The 26,028-nt window shown below is 39.1% G+C and overlaps 1 protein-coding gene across 1 annotated transcript in view; it reads left to right on the top strand.

Moving 5' to 3' along the window:
* The first annotated feature begins 3,025 nt into the window (after positions 1–3,025).
* The window catches only part of LOC150076667 (uncharacterized), a 93,773-nt gene continuing 70,770 nt past the window's right edge, over positions 3,026–26,028 (top strand). The window contains exon 1 of the mRNA XM_090386599.1: positions 3,026–3,131. Within this exon, the coding sequence (XP_090242725.1) occupies positions 3,058–3,131 (74 nt within the window). The 5' untranslated portion in view covers positions 3,026–3,057. The remainder of the gene's footprint in view (positions 3,132–26,028) is intronic.

A 26,028-nucleotide genomic window follows, 5' to 3' on the forward strand; every position in this document is an offset into this window, starting at 1 on the left:
GCTGCAGTAAGATCAAGTAGATAGGTCCGGTTAGACGACACGGTAACAGGTAAGGTCCGATGAGGTGATCTCCCATAATACCGGCCCATACATTGACCGAAAATTGAATCTGTGCTGCACGACGTCGTATTGCATGCGGGTTCTCGACCGCCCAGATATGGTCGTTATGCGTGTTGAAAATTCCTTCCTTTGTGAAGGATGCCTCATCGGAAAACAACACTTCAGCAGGAAAAAGGGGATTTGTAGAACATTTTCCAAGGTACCACTGTGCGAAAGCAATACGAGGTGCATAATCCTCCGGTTGCTGTGTCTGGACACGCTGCACGTGAAACGGATGCATGTCTTGTTCTCGGAGAATCCTCCAGACGCTGCAATGGGAAACCTCGACTGCGTTTGCTAGACTTCGTGTACTCGTTCTTGGATTCCCCTGTACTGTTCTTACCCTGTCCCTGTCAGCTCTTTCAAATGAACCTCTCTCAGCTAACCTCTGGTGCAGTCTTGCAAAGAAATTATGACTGGGAATACGCCTCGTCGGATATCGTTCCGCGTACAAACGCTGTGCGGCTGGCCCACTACAATTTGCAGCCCCGTAGGCCAAATGCATATCGGCTAACTCTGCGTTCGTGTAATCATCCATCCTACTAACTTGGCGTTCTTGTTCAAGAAATTCGAAAATCGCCCGGAGTATTCCAGAATGTTCGGATGTCCATGCGTCGGAGATGTGAGGCGTGCATTGTAGCCCGTGGAAGAAACTTCGAACACTTACTTTAATCCATGTACCTTTCGCTTCTTTTCATGTATTATTAAAACGATTTCTCACTTACGGTCTCTTTTCTTTATGGTGCTTCTGTGTACAACACCGCTTCAGGAAAGCATTTCCGACCCCACATTGCTATATGATTTCGAGTTGTCAGGATGTACTCTACCCCTCTTAGAAGTTCTGAAACGTTTAACTGAAACACCCTGTATATAATAAACAACCAAAATTTCAATCAGGACCAAAGAGAATTCTACAAGAATCTCGCAGAAGATGGGAAAGATGGAAACAGACCACCCCAGCAGAAGACGATCGAGGAGTTCTGGGTACGCTATCGCCAGAGTTATCAAGTTTAATTAAAAGTGCTTTATCTTTAGGAAACATTTTAAAACGAACTTGTCTAAACTTGATTACTTAAGTTAAGAGGATTTTAATCATGATAAGAAGAATAAGGGCACGAGGAGCAAATAATAGTATTTTATGGTCTGAACCAGTGTTTTGTATGCATGAATAATTTCATAATGTGCTGTTCTGTAGGATGGTAGATCGATTTCTGTTGGATACTTCGAATTTGCATACAAAGATGCCTATTATATCAAATATTAGTCTTCAGCAACACTGTTCACTATAAAATATTCATGAAAAACATTTTGTTCTGTTAATTTTGTCGAGCAGTGTATTAGAGGTAAGTCTGACCTAGTCTGAAGTTTACTGTACGTTGGAGACTAAATTCTCACAAATTTTGACTCATTTCAAACAGTCCTGTAAGAAGACAAAAATCTTTAGCTGCTTTTACCTTGTATAACCGCAGTATTAGCAGCCCGTTTTAAGGAAAATTAAATGCTGGCATAATTCAATTAGATGCTGGGGCAAAAAAGGCCCCATGCTATGATAGCTTTAATGCAATTATTACAACTGGGTCATAGCACCAAACTGCATAGCATTGAGCAAACTAGGTTTGCTCGATGCTATGTTTAGAAAGACTTTTTTTAATGGGGGACCGATATAACGACGGTGTTATATTTCTTATATTTTCGGTGGAGAAGATATATTGATGATGACACATGTAATAAATACAATAAATAGTTACAACTTAAATATTGATAAAGCACAATATCTTTCCTAATTTATTCATGATCTGGATAGGAGCAATCGCTCCAATCTTCCTCACCAGAGCCTGATGAATCTACCCAAAAAAAAGTTAGCTGCTGAGCTTTCATCAATCTTATATTGTGGAGGCCATTCATCACACTACATACTTTAAAAAATAGTGCTGCTTTAATGGAGAAATATATTACTATTCATTTAAAATATATGTTGTGTTTTGGGTCTGATATCGGTAAGTTTTTTTTTTTCTTTTTTTTCCACAGTTTATTTAGTATAGAGGTATTCAACTATTTTACATACTACAGTGCAAGTCTTTGTAACCTGATATAAATACCAAATTACAAAGAAAAAATAATTCATTCTTTTTCGGCAACCCTCGCCTGAGACCGAATAACTTGGCCACATTGTGCGAAAATGCCCATAAAATTTTCCGCGTGGATTCGAACCCACGCCTCTTTTCAACCCGACGGGAAAGGGTGGTAATTATATCCTGCGTGCTACTTTTCTGGATTAATTAGCACTGAGTCATAATAATAATTAATACGGGATGCAAATATGATAATGAGAGAAGAAAACGTCTTTTTAGTGGAGCAGATATTGCCAAAGAAATAGATCTCCGATGTTATCTCACAAATTACGTTTTAATATTTTATATTAATATTGATAGAAAATATACTGAATTCATATAATATATAATATTAATATAATTAAAATTGTCGTATTTATTCCCTGTAATGGATATTTTGTGTTACAGATTTTCTTGATCTAAGTGTAAACTATTTTTTCACCAAAGTTTTCTTGTTACTAAAAACGCCGGAGGAAAATTTTTTGATAAGAAAACGAAAGAAAATGGAACATAAATACTTTATGTTTACCTTATGTATAAACGGAAATAAATAATGTATAAAAACTTCTGATTGAATTAAAAATAGGTTATCACGACACACATCCCTGGACTCCTTTTATTATATATATATATATATTTATATTCTGCAAACTTACATCCGGGCCATTCTTTGATGCGAATTAGGATTTGAGTCAACAGTTTTTCCTATTCTACACATGCTCAGAGTGTAGTTCCGAGAGCAAGCTTATTAGCCTTCGTTAAGGACCCCTACGAGGAATTTCGGTGCTTCGACCACCCAACCGTTGCAAGATTGCTCAGTCTAAACAAGGTTTCCTATAAAAAGGAAATGAGGAAGCTACAGGTTTCACACCCAGGACTAACGTTCAGCAACAAGAAGCACACAATCGGTATGGAGAAAAGGTTAGTGATCTGTCCTGTTTGGGTAAGTGAATTAGAATTTATTATGCCTTAATAACAGCAGATGTCAATACTTCAGGTTGATTATCATTCATATCTGAGCGACACGGTTTATAAATATTCCCAGAATCAGAAGAAGCCACAATTTGGGTCAAGTTCACTATCGCTGAATCGTAATACATACTTTGTAGTGTAGGTGTACAGGATCGTTAATGTTTGCGGAAGAAGCAACTCATATTTTCAAATTATCATTCTTTCGAATTCTTTTTGGGGTGCATTTGAAATACTAGCTGGTGTTAAAGTCATTTGACTCACATTCTTCAGATGGATTAGCAATTGCTCTGACAATTTTTTCGATTAAGATTTTATTGATTTGAGTTTTCCATCATTTTTTTACATGTTAACGGTGCAGTTTAATTGCATGATTTTTAGCGGGACCACAAAAAGGACGCCTGAGTAGTTAGAAGTAAATGTAACGGATTGTCATGGTTGATAACGTAATAATTTGTCGCTACCAAAGGAATTTCATTATTATTGTAGCCTAGCGATCAATCAACGTAGTTTCTCCAGGACCTTTCGCCTCTGTTCGCATTTTAACGGCGAAATGATGAGCCAGCCCTTAATGGCCAAAATTGCTAATGGTTTGGCGTTCTAGAGTCTGTCCTTCAACAGGATGAAGTTCATTAACAGCCAAAGCCCTTCATCAAAAACGCAACGCAGTTCGTGTCTGACGCCCGTTGCTAGTGCATTTACTGTAATCTCAGCCTGTCATAAGTGTCGAAGAAAGGTTACAGAGACGGTCCCCTAACAGGCTTCCAGGGCATCTACATTAACGGCGTTGATTATGGTCTACTTTTAATACAATATTCATTTCTTTTTTCTTTTTAATATTCATCGAGTAACTTGATTTTCATTGGTGTATTTCTACAGACATGGTATAATTATTGTTTCTTAGTTTAATCCATAAGTCTGCCTTCACAGGTCATCATCCCTAGTTAACACCTTTTTTGTGAGCGCATTTTATAAATAAATCTTTCAAATGGCGTTAGGACTCTTCGAAAATATCAAAGAGGAGAGGATTACACAGAGAATGTTGCAGATATGGAAGTTATGTTTCTCCGAAGAAAATTAATATTTCCAGGAACAAATTAATATTTATTTCCCTGGTCTGATGGCGATTTTTTTTTCGAACTTTTAAATTGTCACACGTAAGATTTCTCTTTAAAGATAATTGCCATCATTTGTGATGGAGAAGAAATATATAAAATAAAAACATATCGCTCCCTTTCTTTTTAATATCCAAGCGATCCACAGAATGGATAGACAAGCAAAATTATCTGGTGTTCTTTTTTAACTCTTGTTGATATTAAGTTCAACATCACTGTAGATAATTTCTCTAATGATGCAGTATACAATAACTGTCATTTGTCCAAAGATGAAATTATCTGAGCTCCATACTGTATTTTGGACGGCATACTGTTTTTTGTTTCCCCACGTACTTTGCCAACTATATGTTGTGACTTTTTTATGTTCTCGAACTTAAAACCTAATTAAAATATTCTGCCGTTCACGGTTGTATTCTTTTATTATTAAAAATATCCTGTACTGTATTATTATCTTGGTCAGACTCTATTTTCTGTATAACCAGCAGTGTTTTTCAATGTGCTCCATCCAGGACCTTTATGCGCTTTGATCCATGTAGTCCTACCAGCGGAGAGCTGCCAAAATTTCAACAACTGGGTCTTCACTTGCACTCATATTTTTTAAGAAATTGTTGCAAAAATAATTGCGATTTTAATTTTGTGTTTTTATATATTATTTTGATTCTATTTCTATTTCTCAACTGAGAAATGTGACTAATTATTAATTGCTCCTTTGCTGAAGGAAATTGTATTACTTAAGGAGAACGCTATTGTAATATCGGCAATGACATCATTAACTTATGAAGCAAGATCTTGTGTTTACATTTAAGGGTAGCGTAGTTCGCAAACGCTTTCTTACTGGTTAAAGTCTCTTCTGTGTTAAAACTCCTTCGATCAATTATTATTATCGAATCAGGATTTAATTTTCGTCTCCTCAGCATATCGTAAGTAGCTAGGAGGCAATGCAACAAGGGATATTGAAACTGTGAATGGTTATTAACCAAGATTTTGCCTGAAAAAATACAATAGTCCAGGTGATATCCAACTTTAGCTTACCCTTTCATAAATTCGAACATTATATTGCCACAAGTACCTGGAAAATCTTGGGATTTGGGAAGAATGAACCATACCTGTCATCCGCTTGTCAGAAACGGGTATAAAAGCAACTGCATTACTATAAGTAGATTAACTAATTACAGTAAGTACGTCGAGACGTTGAGCTTAGTGCTTCCAATGGGAAGTTATCATAGGATGCCATATTAGAAATTAATCTGTTTTTTTTCTTTTTGTCATTGCAGCAAAAGTGCAACGCCCTGGACCATTGTCACGTAAACGTTTTTCAACTCCTCTGACCTTATGTGGTTCTCCAAGAGTGTAAACAGAAAATTTATTTTTTCCGTTTAAAAAAATTAATTATTTTTCTTTTATATTGTACCATTAAAAAGATTTTTTGATGGTACAATATAAAAAAAATATGCAGGTGTCCAGTTGCTATTTGTGCTGAATTCTTGCTGAATCCTTCAAGCCTAGAAGCAGGCAAAATAATTCAGTAATTATGCCACTCTGACCCCCATTGAAATATTACAGTAGGTGTTTGCAGAATGGTGTCCACTGAATTAATTCCAAGAGCACATTGATGTATTCAGCCCAGGAATAGTCTCAGATATTCTGTGGCTTGAAGCGAGATAACACGAATTTTCAATTTGGCAATACGAGCATTTATTTTATATACACACGTTATAATCCCTTATTAAGTTATTGTGGTTATTTTCTGGTTATGGAAAATAAAATAAAATAATCACCTCGACCGCCGTATCGATCCCTTTCAGTGATGTTTGCTGGGTGATACCGTGTGCCAACCTCTCGCCAGATTAGCTGGTCAGGAATCGCTGCTGAGACTGAATCTACTCTCATCAGTAAAGAGTACCTTAAGTAAAGATTTTGTGGTTGTAACCTTTAGAAATAGTGTTGGTCCTTAAGTTTTGCACACCAGTGTATTATGCGTTACCATAAGTATATAACCGGACAGAAGTACATTTTATTTAAGTTATTGGTTATGCATATACTGAACGGTAGTTCGATGGAACAGACGTATAAAGGAAGCTACATAAGGCCACGCGTAAAGGAGCTTTGCAAATTTCAACAGATAAATGGTAACACTTAAGCATACCATGGAGATCTAAGTTTCTCAACAACCAGATGACCTCCATATGGAATATTGGAAGTAAGTGGATGGCAACCGACCACACCAAGAATGAACACCGAAGATTAATGAGTGTGTTCGATCTTGTTGACGGAACATACTTATTAATCTTGTTGTCTAGAAAATCGGCACACTTTCTCATCACAAAAGTTAATGTACAGCGAAGAGTATAATAGTCCCACGTTCCCAGAAACTAAGCGAGTGGGAAAGGATTCTGTGGAGTGACGAATCTCGGCATGCCCTGTTTTCATCTGATGGAAGAACTTGGGTGTGGTGCCCAACTTGCGATCACTCTGCTATTGTGATGTGAAGCAAGACGCAAGTTTATGTTTTTCAACGGAACAATATTCCCTATTACAAATCGTACTACGGGATAACTTTGTTTTTGGAGAATAATACGACATTGGTAAGCTGGATGGAACCCTAATGATTTTATTAAACTAATGTGAAACAGATGAGAAAGGGGTTTGACAGTTTCTATGAATACTGACAGCACTTGCTCAATTAAAAATTGGTTTTCTGGTGGAAGAACGCAGAAATATTTTCATAAACAGATGCCCATGCATTGGCATCTGTTTATGAAATCAGTTTATTTGGTGGAACCTGTTTTACGATGACTACATGCTGAATCCGTGTTAAAACTCGATATGCAAAGAGTTGTTGTCTATTAGTGTCTCAATGAAATCGGGTCAAAGATCATTGCCCAGTCAGTCAAATGTCACCTTAACATAAACTATAAACATAAAGTTTTAATTGCTACCCAGAGAAATAAGCTAACGTACTCGTATAATACTCCTATTAATTTGATTTAACGGACAAAATAAAATTGGGCTACATTTGTGGGGAAGTGCAGTTTCTGCTTTTTTTTTTTTAATATTCCATCTCTAATTGACCTATCTGGGGGCGCTGAACCACGAGTTCACTCTTGTGCGTGCCATTCGAAGAGAACGTGATGTTTCAGTAGTTCACTAGGACTTAGAGGGAGTTATGTTTAATAGTAAGTGGCAACGAAGCCTAACATCTGTTTGTCTTAACAAGCTTTGGTGGGACTTGATTCCTAGGTAGGCTCACGAAAGTAATTGGGTGTGTGATTGATATTTCATTTTATATTTTTTATGTTACCCGGCGATTAACGGTGATTTATTTCCTTAGTCATGAGCATGTCACGGTGACAAGTCCTATTAATTTTTTGTTTCCGCAATCAGTATAACTTTTCCTTCGAGCAGTGGAGCCATTGAGTGTTTATCTTCAGTACAGATGTAATATTATACAACGAGTGATGAATTATGGTGCGGGTTGAGGAAACCCATTTCGCACGCAAAGCATTGTTTGGATTACCAAATAGCATTTGTACTTAATGGTGGATAGAGTTCTGATAAATAATGAGAAATGTAGCTTTGACATTTTCTCTGATAGAATTACACGATAATAAGATCCAAATGAGCCATATTGATAACATAACATCCAGTTCCTCAACCTTACCTTAGTAATATTCATAAGCAAAGAGTCCTGCTTGGAAGTGGTTATCGACCTTCTGGGAGTGATGTAAAATTACTTTCTAAAAGTTAAATTTCAAGTGGAACGAATAAAAAGAACAAACGCCTGCTAACTTTTCTCCTCGACGATGAATAAACATCCCCCAGCTGTCTCTCGAAGAATTCTCCTTCATCTTATCAAAACACGTTCTGGAATCAGAAGCGGTGTCTTTGAATATATCGTCCGCATTCCGGAAGTCAGAAATCGGCGACCTTTCCGCATCAGATCTAACTTGACCCAGCTGTGGTTGTCACTTAAAATACTATTCAGATTTCTTTTTTTCTTTGCTTTTTTGTGGCCTCTTCACATTTTGCTCCTTCAGTAAATACCTTTAAGATAATAATGTGGAAAAGCAGCTCCCAATTCGTTATATGCAGCTTCTTCAAGTAGTAGAAGCTTTTTAATCTTAACCCATCCACTTTGATATTCCCGGTCAAAAGGGTTGGACATATTCTTTTCAGCCATCAGGCACGTCTTTTAAACAAATGTCTGGGGTATTGGAACGGATTATGCAAGTTCACTCACTAATTACGATGTTCATGTACAACAGATATAATGGACCAGTTTTGTATTTGGCACTGCGCTGATTCTTATTTAGTTATCCCCCTCCACCATTCATTCATAAAGAATTCGAGTTTTCTCTCCGAATAGAAGCTAACATGTTTTGTTTGCTGATAAAGAGTAACTTTATTATTGCTGCTTGAGATAAACAACAATAATTTTTTTCTTTACAGATGCTCACATGAATAAAATAAAATTTAATTTTTTTCTTTAGTTTTTTAATGGATCTTCACTTTTAATTAATATACGTTGTTAATCTGGTTATTTTATTTTCTTATTATCAGGACAGGTTCTCAAATCTAATTGCATGTAAAAGGTCTATAGCTTGTAATTTCCATTCTGGTTTGCGCACAATAACACAGTAATTCTCTCTCTTAATTTTCATGTTCGATTAGTTGGGTGACTTTTTAATATCCAGTGACTAGTGGAATTTATAATACCACGCCTTTTTGTCACAGTTGTATAACTGTTCATCTGTGAGTTCACCATCTTGAATCACATTACACAGACATCCAGGAAAAGATTCCACTTCTGTAACTTCACCAGATGCAGATTCGCCTACAAGACTAACCATGATGAGCCTTCCATCTCCAAAGCCACCCTTTGGAAGCTTTAAATGTGTCATTATCACTACCAAGTAGCTTGGGAAGTTTAAGTGCCTGTGCCTTCAAAATTACCCGATTTATTGGAACTCTTCAGTATACTTCTGTAGAAACCACTTGTATGAACAGTGGTGGTCCACATCACTGTTTTCAGAATGTCTAGTTTTCTTTCTCTGGAGGTCTACTTCATCTTCTACGGATTCTACGAATGAACACAAATTTTCTTCTTCTTTCATCCAACCGCATATCGTTCGACGCATTTTGTTTCGCCATTCCTCTTTTGATAATCTTTTAATTTTTCTTCAACTGTACAATTTTTTTTTTTTGGTGGTCATTACTTCAGCCCTACTAATTTACTAATTTTACTATATAGCATTTTTTTTTTTTTCATAATCCGTTTTGGAGGACATTATCATAGTACAGGTTACACTGCACTTTGTCCGCTCAGTACAATTTGCTTTCTCATTCTCAACGGGATTTGCATGGTTTTTATTTTGTTTACAATCTCGTTAATAATTTTACTGATTCTCCCACTCTCTTAGTACAATGGCGTGCAAAACTTAAGGACCAACACTATTTCTAAAGGTTACAACCAAAAAATCTTTACTTTAGGTACTCTTTACTGATGAGAGTAGATTCAGTCTCAGCAGCGATTCTGGACGTCCACTAATCTGGGGAGAAGTTTGCACACGGTATCACCCCGCAAACATCACTGAAAGGGATCGATATGGCGATCGAGGTGTTCTCGTCTGTGGGAGGCGTTATCTTGGATGGACGTACACAACTCCAGATACTGGAAGGCGATACTGTAACCGGGCACGCTACTGTACTGAGGTAATCCTTCCCCATGTGCGTCTGTTCCGAGGTGCCATTGGCCCCAAGTTCGTGTTTATGGATGATAACGCGACGCCCCATCGCACTGTAGCTGTTGATATGCTTTTGGAAAGTGAGGACATTGTTCGTAAGGATTGGCCTGCCCGTTCCAGCGATCTAAATCCCATCGAACACATATGGGACACTCTGGAGAGACGGCTAGCAGCACGTACACACCCACCAGAAAATGTTCACCAGCTGAAGAATGGCGCTGACAGAGGAATGGACGATGTTACCGCAAGAACTTATCAACAACATTGTTCTAAGTATGGACAGGCGGTGCAAAGCCTGCATCGATATTAGGGGTGGCTATATCTCCTATTGAGGACCACCTCTTCCCTTTGTTCCATCTTTGGCAGTGATGCATCTGTATTACCGCAAGAACTTATCAACAACATTGTTCTAAGTATAGACAGGCGGTGCAAAGCCTGCATCGATATTAGGGGTGGCTATATCTCCTATTGAGGACCACCTCTTCCCTTTGTTCCATCTTTGGCAGTGATGCATCTGTATCATGGCGGCCAGTGCTATGTTGCCATTGTTGAATAAAGTCCCTCTGTACCGTTTTGTTTCCGTTGTTGTTTCCTTCATCATTTCTGTACCTCACGAGGTTCCTTTGATATGCTTTTCACATATCCAGGCCACTCCTATGAGAAGCTACAGGTGAAAACCTGACTGGTCCTTAAATTTTGCACACCAGTGTAGTAGTAGTAGTATTGACAAAAATGATGCAAAAAAGCAAGGTTATATAGCATCAGCCAAAAAATGTTCATCCATCCTCCTCCAAGAATTTGTCTAGTTCTTCTTTGAATTTATTCAAGCCATCCACTTCCACAAGTACGGATGGAAGCCTGTTCCAATAATCAACCGTCCGCTGGCTGAAAGAAAACTTCTGCCAACGTTGGTTGACAAAACCTCATGATGGGTCATTGACAAAACCCCATGAGCTATCCTGGCAGCATGTCTGCACCGTTCTGAGAATTTCATGTCTGCCTGCAGAATTATCCCCAGGTCTTCTTCATTCTCCACTGTCCTGAGTGTAGTACCACGCAGTTGAGAAGTTACTCTGGAGTTACTGCTATCCATATGCAGTACTTCGCATTTGTCAATGTTAAACTGCTATGTCTCAGCCCATGGACCCAATTTTCTTAGATCTTGTTACAGTAGCTCACCCTGATGATTGTCGTTAACCACCCTGCCAACCTTTGTATCATCTACAAACTAAAGACATTAAGCCTGATATACCTTCGTCAATATCATTGATAAATATTGAAAACAACAATGGACCCAGCACTGAACCCTGGGGAACTCCATTAATAACATTAGTCCACGAAGAGCAGTGCCCATTGAGAACAACTCTGTCTTCTTCAACTTAACCATCCCTTTAGCCATAGCAGTAACTTGCCCTTAATGTCACATTGCTCCAGTTTGTCCATGGTAAGTTATTTTTTTAGTACTCCGTCTTAGCTCGAGATTTCACTCCACTATTTAGATTTACGTTATTCCAGAGTTTATGATTCCTGATACAGCATACAAGCCTGAAGTTGGTAACAAAAATAGATAATTCTCACTCACTTTTAGCTGTGGGACAAAGAATTTATATTACGTTATTTATTATTATTATTTATATTATTTAATTTGTTTATTTATACAAGTAATACATTATTTTATTTTTATATTTTAATAATAATAAGTATATTTGCACATCATACCGTCGGATAGTGCCATCTAGTGAGCAAATATCTAGAAACCAGTAGCATTCGTGGCAGAAGGATACCAGGTTTTTCGTTAATCCATTGGGCAACCTCTCTCTTCTAATTATGCAGCTCGTGTTATTCAGCAGATAGCGAGATAGAAGAAAAACAGAACTGCAGGCTGGTTTGGCCAATGTCCTGCCGTTTATCATAACAAATACCTCTATTAGCAGTCATCATTATGTCCTTTTGATCAGGACATACATCACCAAACATCATTTCTCAGCTATTAACACTACGAAATATCCAGAGGGCGTTTTAGGCTGTCTTGGCGAGAATTGCATTTCTTCAAGGATGTTACCACGCTGTTGGATGGGTATGTTTTTTCTTACCTGTAGGCAAGACAATCTAAACGACCTATTTAAGAAATAGCACGTGACAGACAGAGAGAGAGAGAGAGAGAGAGAGAGAGAGAGAGATTAGGCAATTTGTAATCACGTTTGTTTTTTCTTGTTCGTTAAAACAAAATAAGTCCACTTTTGTAAATATACTAATGCTCTTCGGATCAAAATATTTTCCAAATAGAAGAGTGGAGACCATGTTTCCACCTAATGGCCAAAGTTAACATTTCATATTAGGAAAAGAAAAATAATAATTCACCAGCGAACCATCCAACCAAATTAATTAAACCACGAAAACTAACTTATTATTATTATTTGGTGATTGTGGTTATTTCTTATTGGGGAATCTGCTTTTGTCTTTGATGATGAATTTCTTTAGTTCTTTCAGGCAGCTTCAAAGGGTTGCACGGGCTCTTCCCATGGTCAAAATAGGTTTTCGTTGTTTAATTACCTCAGTTGGTTCCTTATTGACTTCTTTTTATGGTTTAAGATTGATTAATTCAATCAGTTATTTATAAATATAGCTGTTATTTATGTTTAAAAGTAAGGATCATTGAAAAGATAAATGTGGAACATAATCTTTAAACCTCTGAAAAAGTTCTTATTAGTGTTATTCTATGGACTCTCCGAAATTTATGGTTGGTTGGAAATCCCGATTATGCAATCTCCCAAACAAAATTGCCTGTTCTGAGTATTATACAACCTTGTAATAACTGTTGGGGGAAGGGCAGCGATCAGCATATAAGCTCGTGAAAGGACACTTATCAATATAAATATGAAATATATGATTTCGACTCAAGGTAAAATACGCAGATCAGCAAAAAGCAGCTGTTTGAAATTGGTTCCATTAAGTAAATACCACAATTTGTGCAACACCACCACTTTGCTTATTGGAGACGAAGTGGTGAAACCCATGTTTAGACAACAGAGCAGTTTCCGGCATCTCTCCCTCCATCTCTCCCCAACTCCTTCAACCCATGCAAGTACTAAATACTACAGATTTTGATACATTTTGTGTTTGAGGGTTTAAAAAAAAAAAAAAAAATTGGGAAGATTCGAAAACGATCAGAATAGTGTGCAAGTGTTGGTGCGTCTGAATCGTCAGCCAAATGCCATCATGGGTAGCACAGTTGGAAAGGTCTCCGTCCTGCCCACGCCGGGTAAAAAAAAAAGACCTCAGTTGGAGTCCCGTCGATGACGCCAGGAATTTTTATGGGGTCTTTATCACAATGGCCGAGTTAGGCGGTTTCAGGCGAAGGCAGCATGGTTTTTTCTCCCGGAAACTCGAGTTTTTCCAGCAAACAGAAAATCAGCCTCAGAACGCATGCAATATACACTGAGCAATATGACCTCAGTTGCTAATGCTCTTAAAACCCTACAACAACAACGTCAGCCAAAAAATAAAAAATAATAATAGTAAAAAAGGCTGTGTCTAATTCTTACTTAAATTTATTCAAGTTACCCACTTCCACAACATCAGATTCTAACTTGTCTCAACATCCAATTACTCTTTGCTGAAAACAAATCTTCACACATCTACTCTGCAGCCATCCTTTTTCATTTAAGATTCTGTTCCTTTGTATGCATTGAGAAAGAGTTAGAAAACTCTTTCCGTTCTCTGATGGCATACAAATTGAGGAAACATTTTCCTTTATATGAGTGAATTACCCTCAAGTTTTAGTCTACAGGGGGCGTACAGGGTTGCCAACGTTTGGAATCGATTTTACAGAAATTATATATAAAAAAAATTAGTTGTATGCCAACTCTGAAGTCGGTCACCTAACGGCAATAAAATGTATTCTTTTTCAAAAACAGTATTGAAAAAGAAATAAATAAAAGAGTATAATCACAATTATAATTTCAGTATGGCTGTCTACATACCACAGAAGCGAAGAGAGAGGCAGACAGATAGTTATCTTCACCTGCGGCAAACATTACAACAGTCATGAAAAATACTTTTTGCGCAGTCATGATTAACCCATTACGAACACACACACACACACACACACACACACATACGCATCAGTTCTCTTAAATATAGCCATTTGGCCACAACGGGAGATCCCAGTCCCTGATACAGCCGGCTGCTTATCTTTTAGAAATTAAGTAATTAACCCCTCTGGTAGATTGTAGACACCCAAAAAACATTGGCTTATTTAGAGCGGATCATGAAAGAATCCTGGGTTCAGAGCCTTGAAACATTCTTTCAATTCACTGACGTTTTACTTTAAACTCTTCTTTGAAATCGAATGAACGCAAAAAAGTTTATCAAGAGTCATGATCGAAATAATCGATCATGACTCTTGATAGGTGATTACAAATCGACAGGAATCAAAAATATAAAAAAAATAATAACAATAGAGGGATTCGATCCGATGTCAAACTAAAGATAAAGTACTATTGCCACTCAGCCACCAGTTCTGTACATTTTCTCTATATGTACACTCACGAGCCAAAACATTATCCCACAGCACCTAGTGGTGACGTCACCGACCGGCGAAGCATATATAGAGACGGCACATAGTGCCTGTCAGTTCATTAGTACGAAGCCCTTGCAGTGGAGAAAGGGAAGGACCTGTAGGAGTTTTGGCGGGGAATGATTTGCTCCGCTAAGAAGGTGGGGCCAGTAACCGCAAGCATTGTCAGCTCTTCGAGGATTGCCTTAGTCAAGGTGTGAATGGTCCTAAGGGGAAGGGGAGAAACAACCCAACGTGCCGAAACGAGGTGACCAGTTGTGACAGTTGTGGTGAACGGTGGCTGACACGTGCTCGGACAACGGTTCACAATCTCTCAGTTAATGGCAGATTACAACCTGAACGCACAGAGAAACGTTTCGAGCACACATTCGAGCGGACGCTCTACAGAGTAGCCGACCTGTTCATATGGCCATGTTTACCGACTATTATCGACAGTTCCGCCTGAAGTGGGTACGGGAGCATCGTTCCTGGACATTGGAAGACTGAGCAAAGAGTCGCCTGGCCTTATGAATCGAGGTTCCAGCTCAGTCTTGTCGATGGACGGTCGCCTATTTGAGCAAGCAGGTGAACAGCTGCAACCAGACTGCACAGTTGTATGAAAGCAGGCAGTGGTAGTATCACGGTTTTGGGGATGTTTTCACGAACATCACTTCATCCCCATTGGCACACTTTAATCTGCAGCTCCTATCTCGTTATTGTTTCCGACATTCATGGTGACCGTGTATTCAGATGGCACTGGGCTCTTTCAACAAGAGAACGGCCCCATCCAACAAAGCCCGCATTGTGAAAGCATGGTTGGAGGATCATGTCCAAGTATTTTGTGTGCTACTTTGCCTGTAAAATTCCCCCAACATCAATCCTATCGAACATTTATAGGATGCTTCGCCTGTTCACTTCATTATATCGCGTTGCAGAACTCTGGGACGTCCTTCTGTTCAGCTGGTCCAAGATACCTGTGGACACCTTCTGCGGTCTCCTGGAGTCAATGCCACGCCAGGTGCAAGTGGTAATCAAGGTTTTGGCTCGTGTCCATACGAAGTGACATTCAACAAGAAAAAGTAGCAAAAGATAAATGATGCATTTTTCGGTTTATACTCAGGGACGACCACATAAGGTCAGAGAGGGGGGAGAGAGAGAGAATACAACGCCATTGTACTGGTATTTAATAATCGCAGGACTTGAACCACGGACACTCAAAGCGCGTGCACTTTTGTACACCTGCGATAGACCACTCGGCTACGGAGGCCTTGCGATATTTGTTCCCACAAGGATTCAAATGTTCTTTCTGTGATTGCAATAAAGATCGTAAATTACCAAAAAAGAGAATTTTCCTCTTAGATTAAAGAAGCGACAAAAAACATGATAATAGACTCAATCGACATCTCCACCAACGAAAATTCTAACGATGAAGAAGCTTGTCGAAATATAGTCGCGTTCAACCAAGACAAAATGTGCTGATGACTAACCTGGTGAGAATGACACTGTCTGAACCTGATGTTGATAATGACTTCGTTATATCCAGAAAGGTTCTGGATATAACATTGATTAACAGTTTACACATCTTTCTACAAGTTGAAAGATCTGGAAGATGTGGAAACTAGTGATAAACAGAGCTCCTCAAAATCAAAATGCAAAACACTCATCTCAAATGAGATTGTCGTTAACAGCGTTTGCAGAAGCTTTGCGACAAGGCAGAAGTGTCTGATAGATGAGTTGCTAAAATTGTAAACGCAATTCTAGAAGATGTGGGAGATGGTCCGTTGAAAACGGCAAATTGCTCAGCGGATTTGTTAAGAAAGAATCTTGTTAGACTAGCTTGTGCACGATGGATAACAACTGTGAACACATTTATTCGTTATACTTCGCAACTGACAAACCTACAACATACCTGGGAATTTGAGCTAAGAAGAATCATGGAAAACAAAAGCCATTAAGATTACACAAAAATACAGAAACTATTAAAATACTTATATGATAAGCATGAAGTGCTGTTTGTGAACAAGACTCAGACCAGTACATACACACAAGGCTCAAACCCAACAGCTCATACCCCCTGAATCTAAAGGGAGTATTAGACCTCACAGCAAGGTTTAGTGGAACTCGATGTGTACGCACCTAATCAAAATGAGAAACCAAAGTTTTTTCCTAACTAAAGCAAGCTACAGAACACGTAACTTACAGACACAATACTGGCGCCTCGTAGCCTTAATTTCTTTGAAGCTTAACACTCACACTCCTCATGCATCGCCCTCGTGCTTAGCACAGTTGGTAGAATTGCTATCCTCCCTACACCAGGTAGAAAAGACGTGAGTTCGAGTCTCATCGATGACATGGGGAATTTTTATGTGTCGTTTTCACAACATGGCTGAGTTAGTCGGTCTCAGGCGAGGGTAGCATGGTTTTTTTCTAACGGAAACTCGGGTTTTTTGTCCAGCGAACAGAAAATCGACCACAGAACACCCGCAATTTACAGGCAGTATACACGAAGCCACGGAGCAATAAGGCCTTAGTCTCTAATGCTCCTGGAACCCCACTATAACAACAATCTCATGCATGACAGATGCCGTAAGATGTGAGTTATGTTTATGGTATTTCTAAAGCTTTATGGGACACCATAAGATGAATACTGATATCAGCGAAATTGTCCTGCTTACTCCTCTTCTTTTAAATTTGAATTTAAAAGAAGAGAAAGAAGAACTTTATGTGAAAGATTCACTCCACCATACTAATTAGCTGTTTAGGCAACTTTCGTAAAATGCGATCAATTTAACTTTCCATTGCCATTCAAGTCACGTTTTTAAATCTAAATAAAATCGCCAGCCGGTTTAAATGGCACTGATCTTACGCTATATGCAATGTAACATTCAAATGATAAATCCTTGGAAGTTAGCCTTAATTTCTTTAATATCGTGTTTGTATCAAATGTCTCCATCTACCTTTCTCTTCTAGAACTCATTACTGTGAATCGTGTTACAGATCAAAATGAAGTGGTTCGCTTCTACAAGGTCGTGCATTACACGAAGCCAATAATTGCCGTGTGATTAACATATGCTAATTAGTAGTGCTTGTTCGGAGATGAGGAGGATGTTACTTTGATCCTGGATTAATTTCAACAACATTACATGCTCCTGTAATTGAGCAATGTCATGTTTAATTATCGATGAAATGTTCGTTACTTAAGATAAAGGCAAAACGTGGAAATTGGTATAAATGAACACTTTCACTTGGGTTGCACGTTACATTAAAAAAATACTAATGCACATGGAAGTTGTTGTTGTTGAAGAGTTTTAGGAGCATCAGCGACTAAGGCCTATTTGCCTTTGCTGGACAAAAAACCCGACGTTCCAGGAGAAAAAAATCACGCGTGGAAGTTACGAAAGTTTCTAAATGCGTTGCCCAACCTGGAAAAAAAAAATCTTGTCTTACTCACGCTGCCCTCGTGGGTAGCACAGTTGATAGAATCTCAGGTCTTTCCTGAGTTCGAGTCCCGTCGATGACATGAGGAATTTTAATGGCCCTTTTCACAATATGGTTCAGTTTGTCCAGCAAACAAACAGAAAATCGACCACAGAATACTCAATTTACAAAGAGTATGCACAGAGCAATATGGCTTTAGTCGCTGATGTTCCTTTAGGAGCATCAGCGACTAAATCAGTGACTGGAGTGTCATGTTTTTGATCCAAGGTGGACTGAAGTATATTTCTTCATTGATTACCACGAAAAAGCTGTGTTTGGTGTGTCAGGAGATTGTGTGTGTTTTTTAAAGAATATAATTTAAAACGACACTGATTCTAATCTTATGATCAACATAAAGGAGTGCTGAGAAAAGAAGTTTTCAAAGTTACAAAACGAATTAAGAAAACAACAAAACATACTGAAAACGTATTAGTCAAGAAATTTATCTGCTGTACGTGCCAGTTATGAAGTTGCACATTTGATCGCTTTTGAAAGTAAACCGTTCAATGATGGTGAATTTGTTAAGCGTTGTTTGTTAAAAGTTCTGGAAGAAATTTGTCCAGAGAAACGAACAATGATACAAGACATTAGTTTGTCTCGACAAATTACGCGAAAAGTAGAAGATATTGGAAAGAATTTATTCGAACAAATTCTGGAAAACATAAAACAAATGAAATATTTTAGTGTGGCACTGGATGACAATACTGATGTAAATGACACAGCCCAACTCCTCATCTCAAATACGTGGAATTAATGATAATTTTGTACCAGTTGAAGATTTAGCTGATCCAGAGAGTATGCGTGGAACAACTACAGGTGAAAATCTTTTTGAAAATTTTTGCAATCTATCGAAAAGTTAAGATTAAAACCTCGTAGAAGTCACAACTGGAGGTACAAAAAATATGATTGGTAAAAACAGTAGGTTCATGGGTAGAAAATGATAACCAAGAAAATGATAAATATTGGAGCTGAAACTCCGATCGGAATTCGCTGCATTGTGCATCAAGAAGCTCTTTATGGGAAAGTATTGGATCTCCCACACATTATGAATGTGGTTATTTCAACTGTAAATTTTAGAAGATCGCATGGCCTTAATGTGGCTGTTGAAACATCACCGAATGTTTCAACACAGAAAAAGGTAAACCAGTAAAACAACTATCAAATATGAAGTGGCTGTTTGATCTTGCAATTCATACATACATTTCTAGTTATTTAAATGCTCTTAATTTAAAACTACAAGGGAAAAGAAAATTGGTCTGATTTGTTTGGTGACATCAAATCATTTCACAATAAGTTGTTATTATTTAAATGCCAGTTAAGCAAGAGACTTTAGTTTACTTTGAATGTTGAACTGAGCTAAAGGAGAAACACATTTCCAAAGAATTGTTGCCTTTCGTTATTACAATTACTTTTGGACAAGTTTGAAGTCGATTTTCTGATATCAAATGCAATGAAAAAACATAAGCTTTTGTTTGAGAACCCATTTACTTCTATGGCTGAAAACTACAAATCCCAGATTGCAACTTAAATTATTGATCTTCAAGTCAAAGTATGATTCAAAAATATGTATATAAACTGCAAAAATAAACTATTTGAATTCTACAAGGCTTTCCCATCTGAAGATTTTCCGCTAATAAAAGAAAATGCCATGAAAATGGCTCCGTTGTTCAGATCAACGGATGTTTGCAAGCAGATTTTTTTCACTCGTAAAATCAAATAAATATTTAAAAAAAAAAAAAAAAAACAGAATAACAGATAACCCCAAACACGAGAGGTATGAGAACCTATAGTACCATGCACAGGTTGAAGGTTGAGAAGACGAAAGAAGATATTTGTTGATATTATGGAGGAAGGTTGTTCCAAAAAACGGAAGTTGATTGAATAAACGAAGAAGATGAAAAGTTGGTTCTGTGAGTTTGAAGTTGGATAGTAATTAGTAATTGGATGTTGGTTGGTTGTAGCGGCACGTGTTCGGACTGTTTTGAAAGAGAGAGCGGGAATTATAGAAGCCAATTCAAAAGAACAGTGCCCATGGAAGTATCTGTAGAAGAGGCATGCAGCAGAAACAGTACGTCTATGAGAAAGCGGGTGGAGAGACTCTGTTAGAGATGAGTCATTAATTAACCTAACTGCCCTCTTCTGAATGGCATCTAGAAGCCTGAGAGAGATTTTGTGGGCACCACCCCAGATGTGGGAACAATATTCCATGGTAGGACGGATTTGCGATTTGTACAGAGTGAGCAGCTGTTTGGAAGAACAAGTTTTTTAGATGCAGAGGAAGCAATATTTGTAATGTGCTTATGCCAAGAGAGATTAGAAGTCAGGGTAATCCCCAAAAGAGATATATCATTTTGCCTAGAAATCGGAGTGTCACTAAAGATAAGCATAGGAACAGAAGAATCCTTTTTGCGAGATATAAGACAAGACTGAGTTTTAGAAGGGTTGAAATCAACTAAGTTGTCTTTGTCCCACTGGAGAATTACCTGAAGATCGGCATTTAAGGAATTGGTAGCAGATTTTCGAGAAGTTGAAGCTGATTGAGCAGGACAAGGTTTCTCAAAATGGAAAGTGGAATGCAATGTGCTATCATCAGCAAAACTATGAATAGGATTTCCGATCAATGAAAGAAGGTCATTAATATACAAACGGAAAATAATGGAGGAAAAGAACTGAGCCTTTGGGGACACCAGCATTAGTAGTGAATTTAGAAGACAGAGAGCCATCTACCATCATCCTCCGTGAGCGGTCAGAGAGAAAACTGGATAACCAATTACAATGAACAGTTGGCAAACCATAAGATGGAAGCTTGTTTAGAAATCTTTATGCCAAACACGATCGAAAGCCCTTGAGATGTCAAGAGCAACTGCTTGTGTTTCACCGAAATTTTCCATTGAAAATGTCCATAAATTGTTAAACTAGGCCCGAATGTCACCTGTGGATCTGACGGAATCCATATTGGCGATCGTTGATCAGACGGAAGGTTTCTAGATAGTTTAAGAGTTGACAGTTAAGTGATTTCTCCATTACTTTAGAAAGAGTAGAAATAATTGGATGGGAGGGATTTGTCATCCTTTTTATGTACTGCTGGATATGAACAAATTCCCAAGCAGGAGGAAAAAAAATCTTTGGAATAAGAAAGTGAATAAAGGTGGCATAGAACAGGAGTAAGTTCAGGCGCGCAGGTTTTGACGACAATGGAGAAATACATCAGGACATAATCTTCATTATGTATTGAGATTGGCGTCACAAATTTGCAATCAAATTTTGAACAATTATTTAAAAACGTCCAACCAGAATCATCTCATTAAATGTAAAGTTTTGTCCAGTGAATATTAATGTGTATTGCACTTAATAAAATTTTCGAATATTTCAATTTTAGGTTTATCATTATATTTATTTATTCACCTTAATATTGAAAAGCAGTGATCCTTTTCAGGTTGTAAATTTTCTAAAATGAGCATTTAAAACAAAAGTAAAATATTTCAAACAAAAACAAAAGTAAGTCATATTTTTATAATTTTAATAAAATCTAAAAAATAAATCACTAACATAGATTTGTTGCACATAAAAGTGCTGGGAATTTGCATTTTTTTAATATATAGATTGGAAATAAAAAACGGTAACATGAAAATAGAAACTTCCTTTTACGAGTAACAAAATATAGAAAATGTGATAACATTTTCCCTCGAATCACACTATGCGGCCCGCGAAACAAATCTAACTTTGAATACGGCCCCCGTACGAAAAAGGTTGGACACCACTGTCCTAAAGGATAGAGATAAAGAAAATGGCAGGGTTGTTAATAACAGTAATGACAGTATGCTACTGTCATTACTGTGCTGCCGCAACAGGATCTAGAAAAGTTGAGTAGATGGGCTGGGAAGTGGCAACTGAAGTTTAACATTGACAAATGCAAAGTACTGCAAATGAGTAGAAGTAACCCCAGAGGAAAGTACCAACTGGGTGGTGCTATACTCAGGGAAGTGGAAAGTGAAAAAGGGCTGGGGGGTAATTGTGCAGTCAAATATGGAGTTTTCTGACAGTGCAGACAGGCTACTGGAGCAGGCCATGGGGTCTTGTCAATGATATACAGAAATTTTGCTAGCAGGGATAAGGAGGTGATTATCCACTTGTATATCACACTATGCGTTCAAGACTGGAAGCCTCATTTTAGGAAGCATGTAGAGTTGCCAGAACGAGTACAGATAAAGGCAACAAGACTAGTGAGGGGAACAAAGAGGTGCTCTTACGAAGAAAGGTTTAAGTTCTGCAAATTGTAGCGTCTGGAGACAAGGCACTTGCTAGATGATCTGATTGATGTGTATAAGGCCTTGAATGGATTGAGCAGGCTCAGTGCTGATTGGATTCTTCCTCTTGCTTAGATTACAAACCTGAAGGGGCATAAACTGAAATTGAGGAAAGACAGTTGTCGAATAGATGTGCGGAAGTTTTGCCTTTAGCCAGCGGGTAGTTGATTGGTGGAACAAACTTCCATCAGTCGTTGTAGAAGTTGATGCACCAGAAGTCGATAGCTTAAATAAATTCAAGGAAGTTAGAACCCAAGCTAATTTGGATCCGCAGAAATCGTCTTGTAAAAAAATATTGTGGATACTGGGATAAAAAGAGCCTTACAAGAATTTGCCTCTGGGAATGCAGGTCGACGTTGTCACTGAGGCATCTGTGTGCTTAGACAAAGTTGACCTGCGTTTCAACCGGAAGATTCTTGCACGGCTCGCTCCTATCGCTTTCTGTCAAACTGAATTTTTCCGGGTGACACTACCACTAATCATCAAGACCAGGGCTGGATTTTGGTGTTCGAACACCAAAATCCAGCCCTGGATTTTGGTGTTCGTTGGCCCTAAGCACTTTTATTCCGAAATGTGCTAAAACAAAATGGGGGAGGGATAAAAAACTCTGACTGCGAATCACGTCAATTAACGTGACTCAAGTTCCAACTATAATAAATGATAAACCACCTCAATTGACGGAGCGACCGTCACTTTGATTCTTCTGGTTTCGAGAACAGTCGCTAGATAGCGTAGCGTATGCATATTGAATTGAAGCTCCTACAGTCGTTTTCTCATCTCGTTTTTCTTTAGTTACAGTGAAAAGAATGAAGCGGTTTTTTTTGATTTTTCCCTTCCTTCGTAGGCCCTAGGCACTATGCACTATGCCTACGGTGCCTATAAGGTATAAGGTATGTTCGTGTCAGACGGCGGCTGGGATTTCTCCCATCTCCGCGTATGTTCGCTGTACCGAGGACAGTACACTGTCAAGCCAGAGACTTGAAAATGTGTGGGTCATGTCTGTGCAGTGTGATCTGTTCTGCCCATTGTTTGTCCGGCTTATTGGCCGCCTGGCCCCTGGTGGGGCCCGACGTTGCCCATACCTTGCCACGTGGAGGCTAGCCGGGTGTCCAGCATCATGACGAGTTGCTCCGGCAGGTCCTGCCACCTAGTTTCCTGGTATTTCAGTGGCTAGGACCTAAAAAATAAATAAATTAATAAAAAAAATAATAATAAATAAAAAAAATAATAAAAATAATAATAATAAAATAAAAAAAATTTAAAAAATAATAATGATAAAAGTAAAAAAATAATAATAAAATAAAAATAAAAATAAAAAATAATAATGATAAAAGTAAAAAAAAAATAAAATAATAATAATAAAAAAAAAAATATATATATATAGGCGTTTGACGTTAATTCTTAAGGAGATTGCTGTTAGCAAATCGCTGGTTGGGGTTGAACGCTAGAAAGATGTGTTAAAAGGCCTAATAGGTCGGGCAGAATTTTGTTGTTATTAAATTTAGACGTGTGGGCTATACGCTAGATGAAAGATAAAAGTGGGAGGAAGGGGAGGCTGAAGACTGGGGGGTAGAAGTAGAAGTAAGGGGTCGATAGAGGACATGACCCCTGCTAGGCAGTATGGCATGCTCATGCCACACCAGAGGGGAGTTTGGATGGCGGGTGGGGGAGACGAAGAAGAGTTATCTCCCCCTGCCATGGATAAGGTATACAGTTAGAGTGGAGGAAGAGACTGAAGACTGGGGGGGGGGGGAAAGGCAGAAGCATGGGGACGATAGAGAAGGCGACCCCAGGTGGTCAGTGAGGCAGGCCCATGCCTCACCAGGCGAAGAGATGGGTTGGCAGGGGAGGGAGGAAACAGAGCATGTCTCCTCTCCCTCCTGCCGGGGATAGGGAATTTAAGATGAATAGGGTAAGGGTACCCCATTCAGCTCGCCATATAGCATTTGGCAGCGGAGCTGCTAGTGGTTCTAGTCCGTTTCCAGGAGCGATCGGACCGAAGCATGATCGGTCATGGGGTGGTTCCCGTCCGTTCTGCAGTCTTTACCGTCAAAAGGTCCGGGTTTGCTTGTCGGCGTTTGTGGGGTCTTTCTTGTGACATTTCCCATCCATGTGGTGTTTGCGTCAATGTTGTTTATAGAGTCATTTCTCATTTATTCAACTTTAGGTCCACTTCAGGGTTTAGTGCCTTGATTATCGGAGACCATTGGATTCAGGCGTCTTCCACGGGATGATTTCCTTCGAGGTTTGTTCATTTCCTTATTGTGTCAGTGGTTGATTGCGGTTCGCTGCGATAAGAGCTCTCCATCTTGTGAACAGGGCCAGTGCATAGCTAGAGAAAGCCTGATATTCTTCCTTGGTGTCCAAGATGTCGTACTCCTGGCCGTATGGTAGATACTGTATTTTGGTGATGAATGCGCTGCGGAGGTCGTCATACAGTTGGCAATCATGCATGAGGTGCTGCCAGCTCTCCAGCCCCCCGCAGGTGCAGGTGGGATCTTCCTGTATTCCGAGTAGGGATAGCTTTGCATTCAGAGCTCCATGTCCTGTCAGTAGGTATGTAACTTGTAGGCCCGGGGAAAACCAGGGTGGGAAGTTCGGAAAAACCCGGCCAATGTTGGGCAGAAACTTTCTGGTGATTTCGCCTTTTTGCGAGGTGGCCCATCTATCCTGCCACATCTGCAGCAGGTGAGCATGCAGCTTTTTCTTTTCCATAGTCTTGCTATTGATGATGTCGGTGGTGAATCCCAAACATGTCTGTGGGATACCCTTGTCCAGGTGGTGCGTGAGGCCCCTACGGTGCCTAGTAGAGTGTATTTAGTGTCAAACGGCATCAGGGGTTTCCCCCATCTCCGCGTGCTATACATTGTGGGTGTGAAACAGAACACTGTCAATGCCAGAGGTTTAAAAGTATATGGATTTTGTATTTGTGTAGTGTCGTGTACCGTTGTTCATCTGGTCATTAAGCCACTGGGCCCCTAATGGGACCCAACGTTGCCCCACTCCGCCCCGTGGAGGCAGACCAGGTACACTACTTAGTTATTTACTCTGGCAGGTCCTGCCACCTAATTTCCTGAGATTTCAGTGGCAAGGACCTAAAAAAAAAAAAAAAAAAAAAAACACGCTATAGATAGGGGTCAGCCAAAACAAAGGGAGTACTAGTTGGGCGATTTGATGTTGTTAAGTTTTTGGATGTAGGGCTCAAACAATTTGGAGTTGATTCAGACACTAGTTGTAAGTTAGAGAAGGGGAGGGAGACTGAAGACTGGGGGGAAAAGACAGAGATACGGGGTCCATAGAGAAGATGACCCCAAGTCAGTGGAGCAGGCCCATGCCCGACCAGAGTGAAAAAGAGGGGTGGCGAGGGGGGAGGACACCAGGGATGAACTCCCCCTCCCGCCAGGGAGTGGAGGCAAAGGACCACCCAAGGGAGCGTGGCTAGGGAGGCCTAAAGGCAGCAGCTGAGCTGTGCTGGTGTAGGTTCTGTCACTCCTGGAACGAAGGAAGAAAGGAGTGTTTTTTTTTTTTTTTTTTTTCTTTCTCTGAGAGGACTGTCATATCCAGGAAGTTTCTTACTTTGATCTTCAATGGGTGGTGTTTGGGTGCCTAACCCGTCTAGCAGTGAAGACAGACTGCGCAAACTCTGTA

Source organism: Mastigoproctus giganteus, chromosome 12, assembly GCF_048544385.1.
Source record: "Mastigoproctus giganteus isolate SK-2022 chromosome 12, ASM4854438v1, whole genome shotgun sequence".
Taxonomy (NCBI): domain Eukaryota; kingdom Metazoa; phylum Arthropoda; class Arachnida; order Uropygi; family Thelyphonidae; genus Mastigoproctus; species Mastigoproctus giganteus.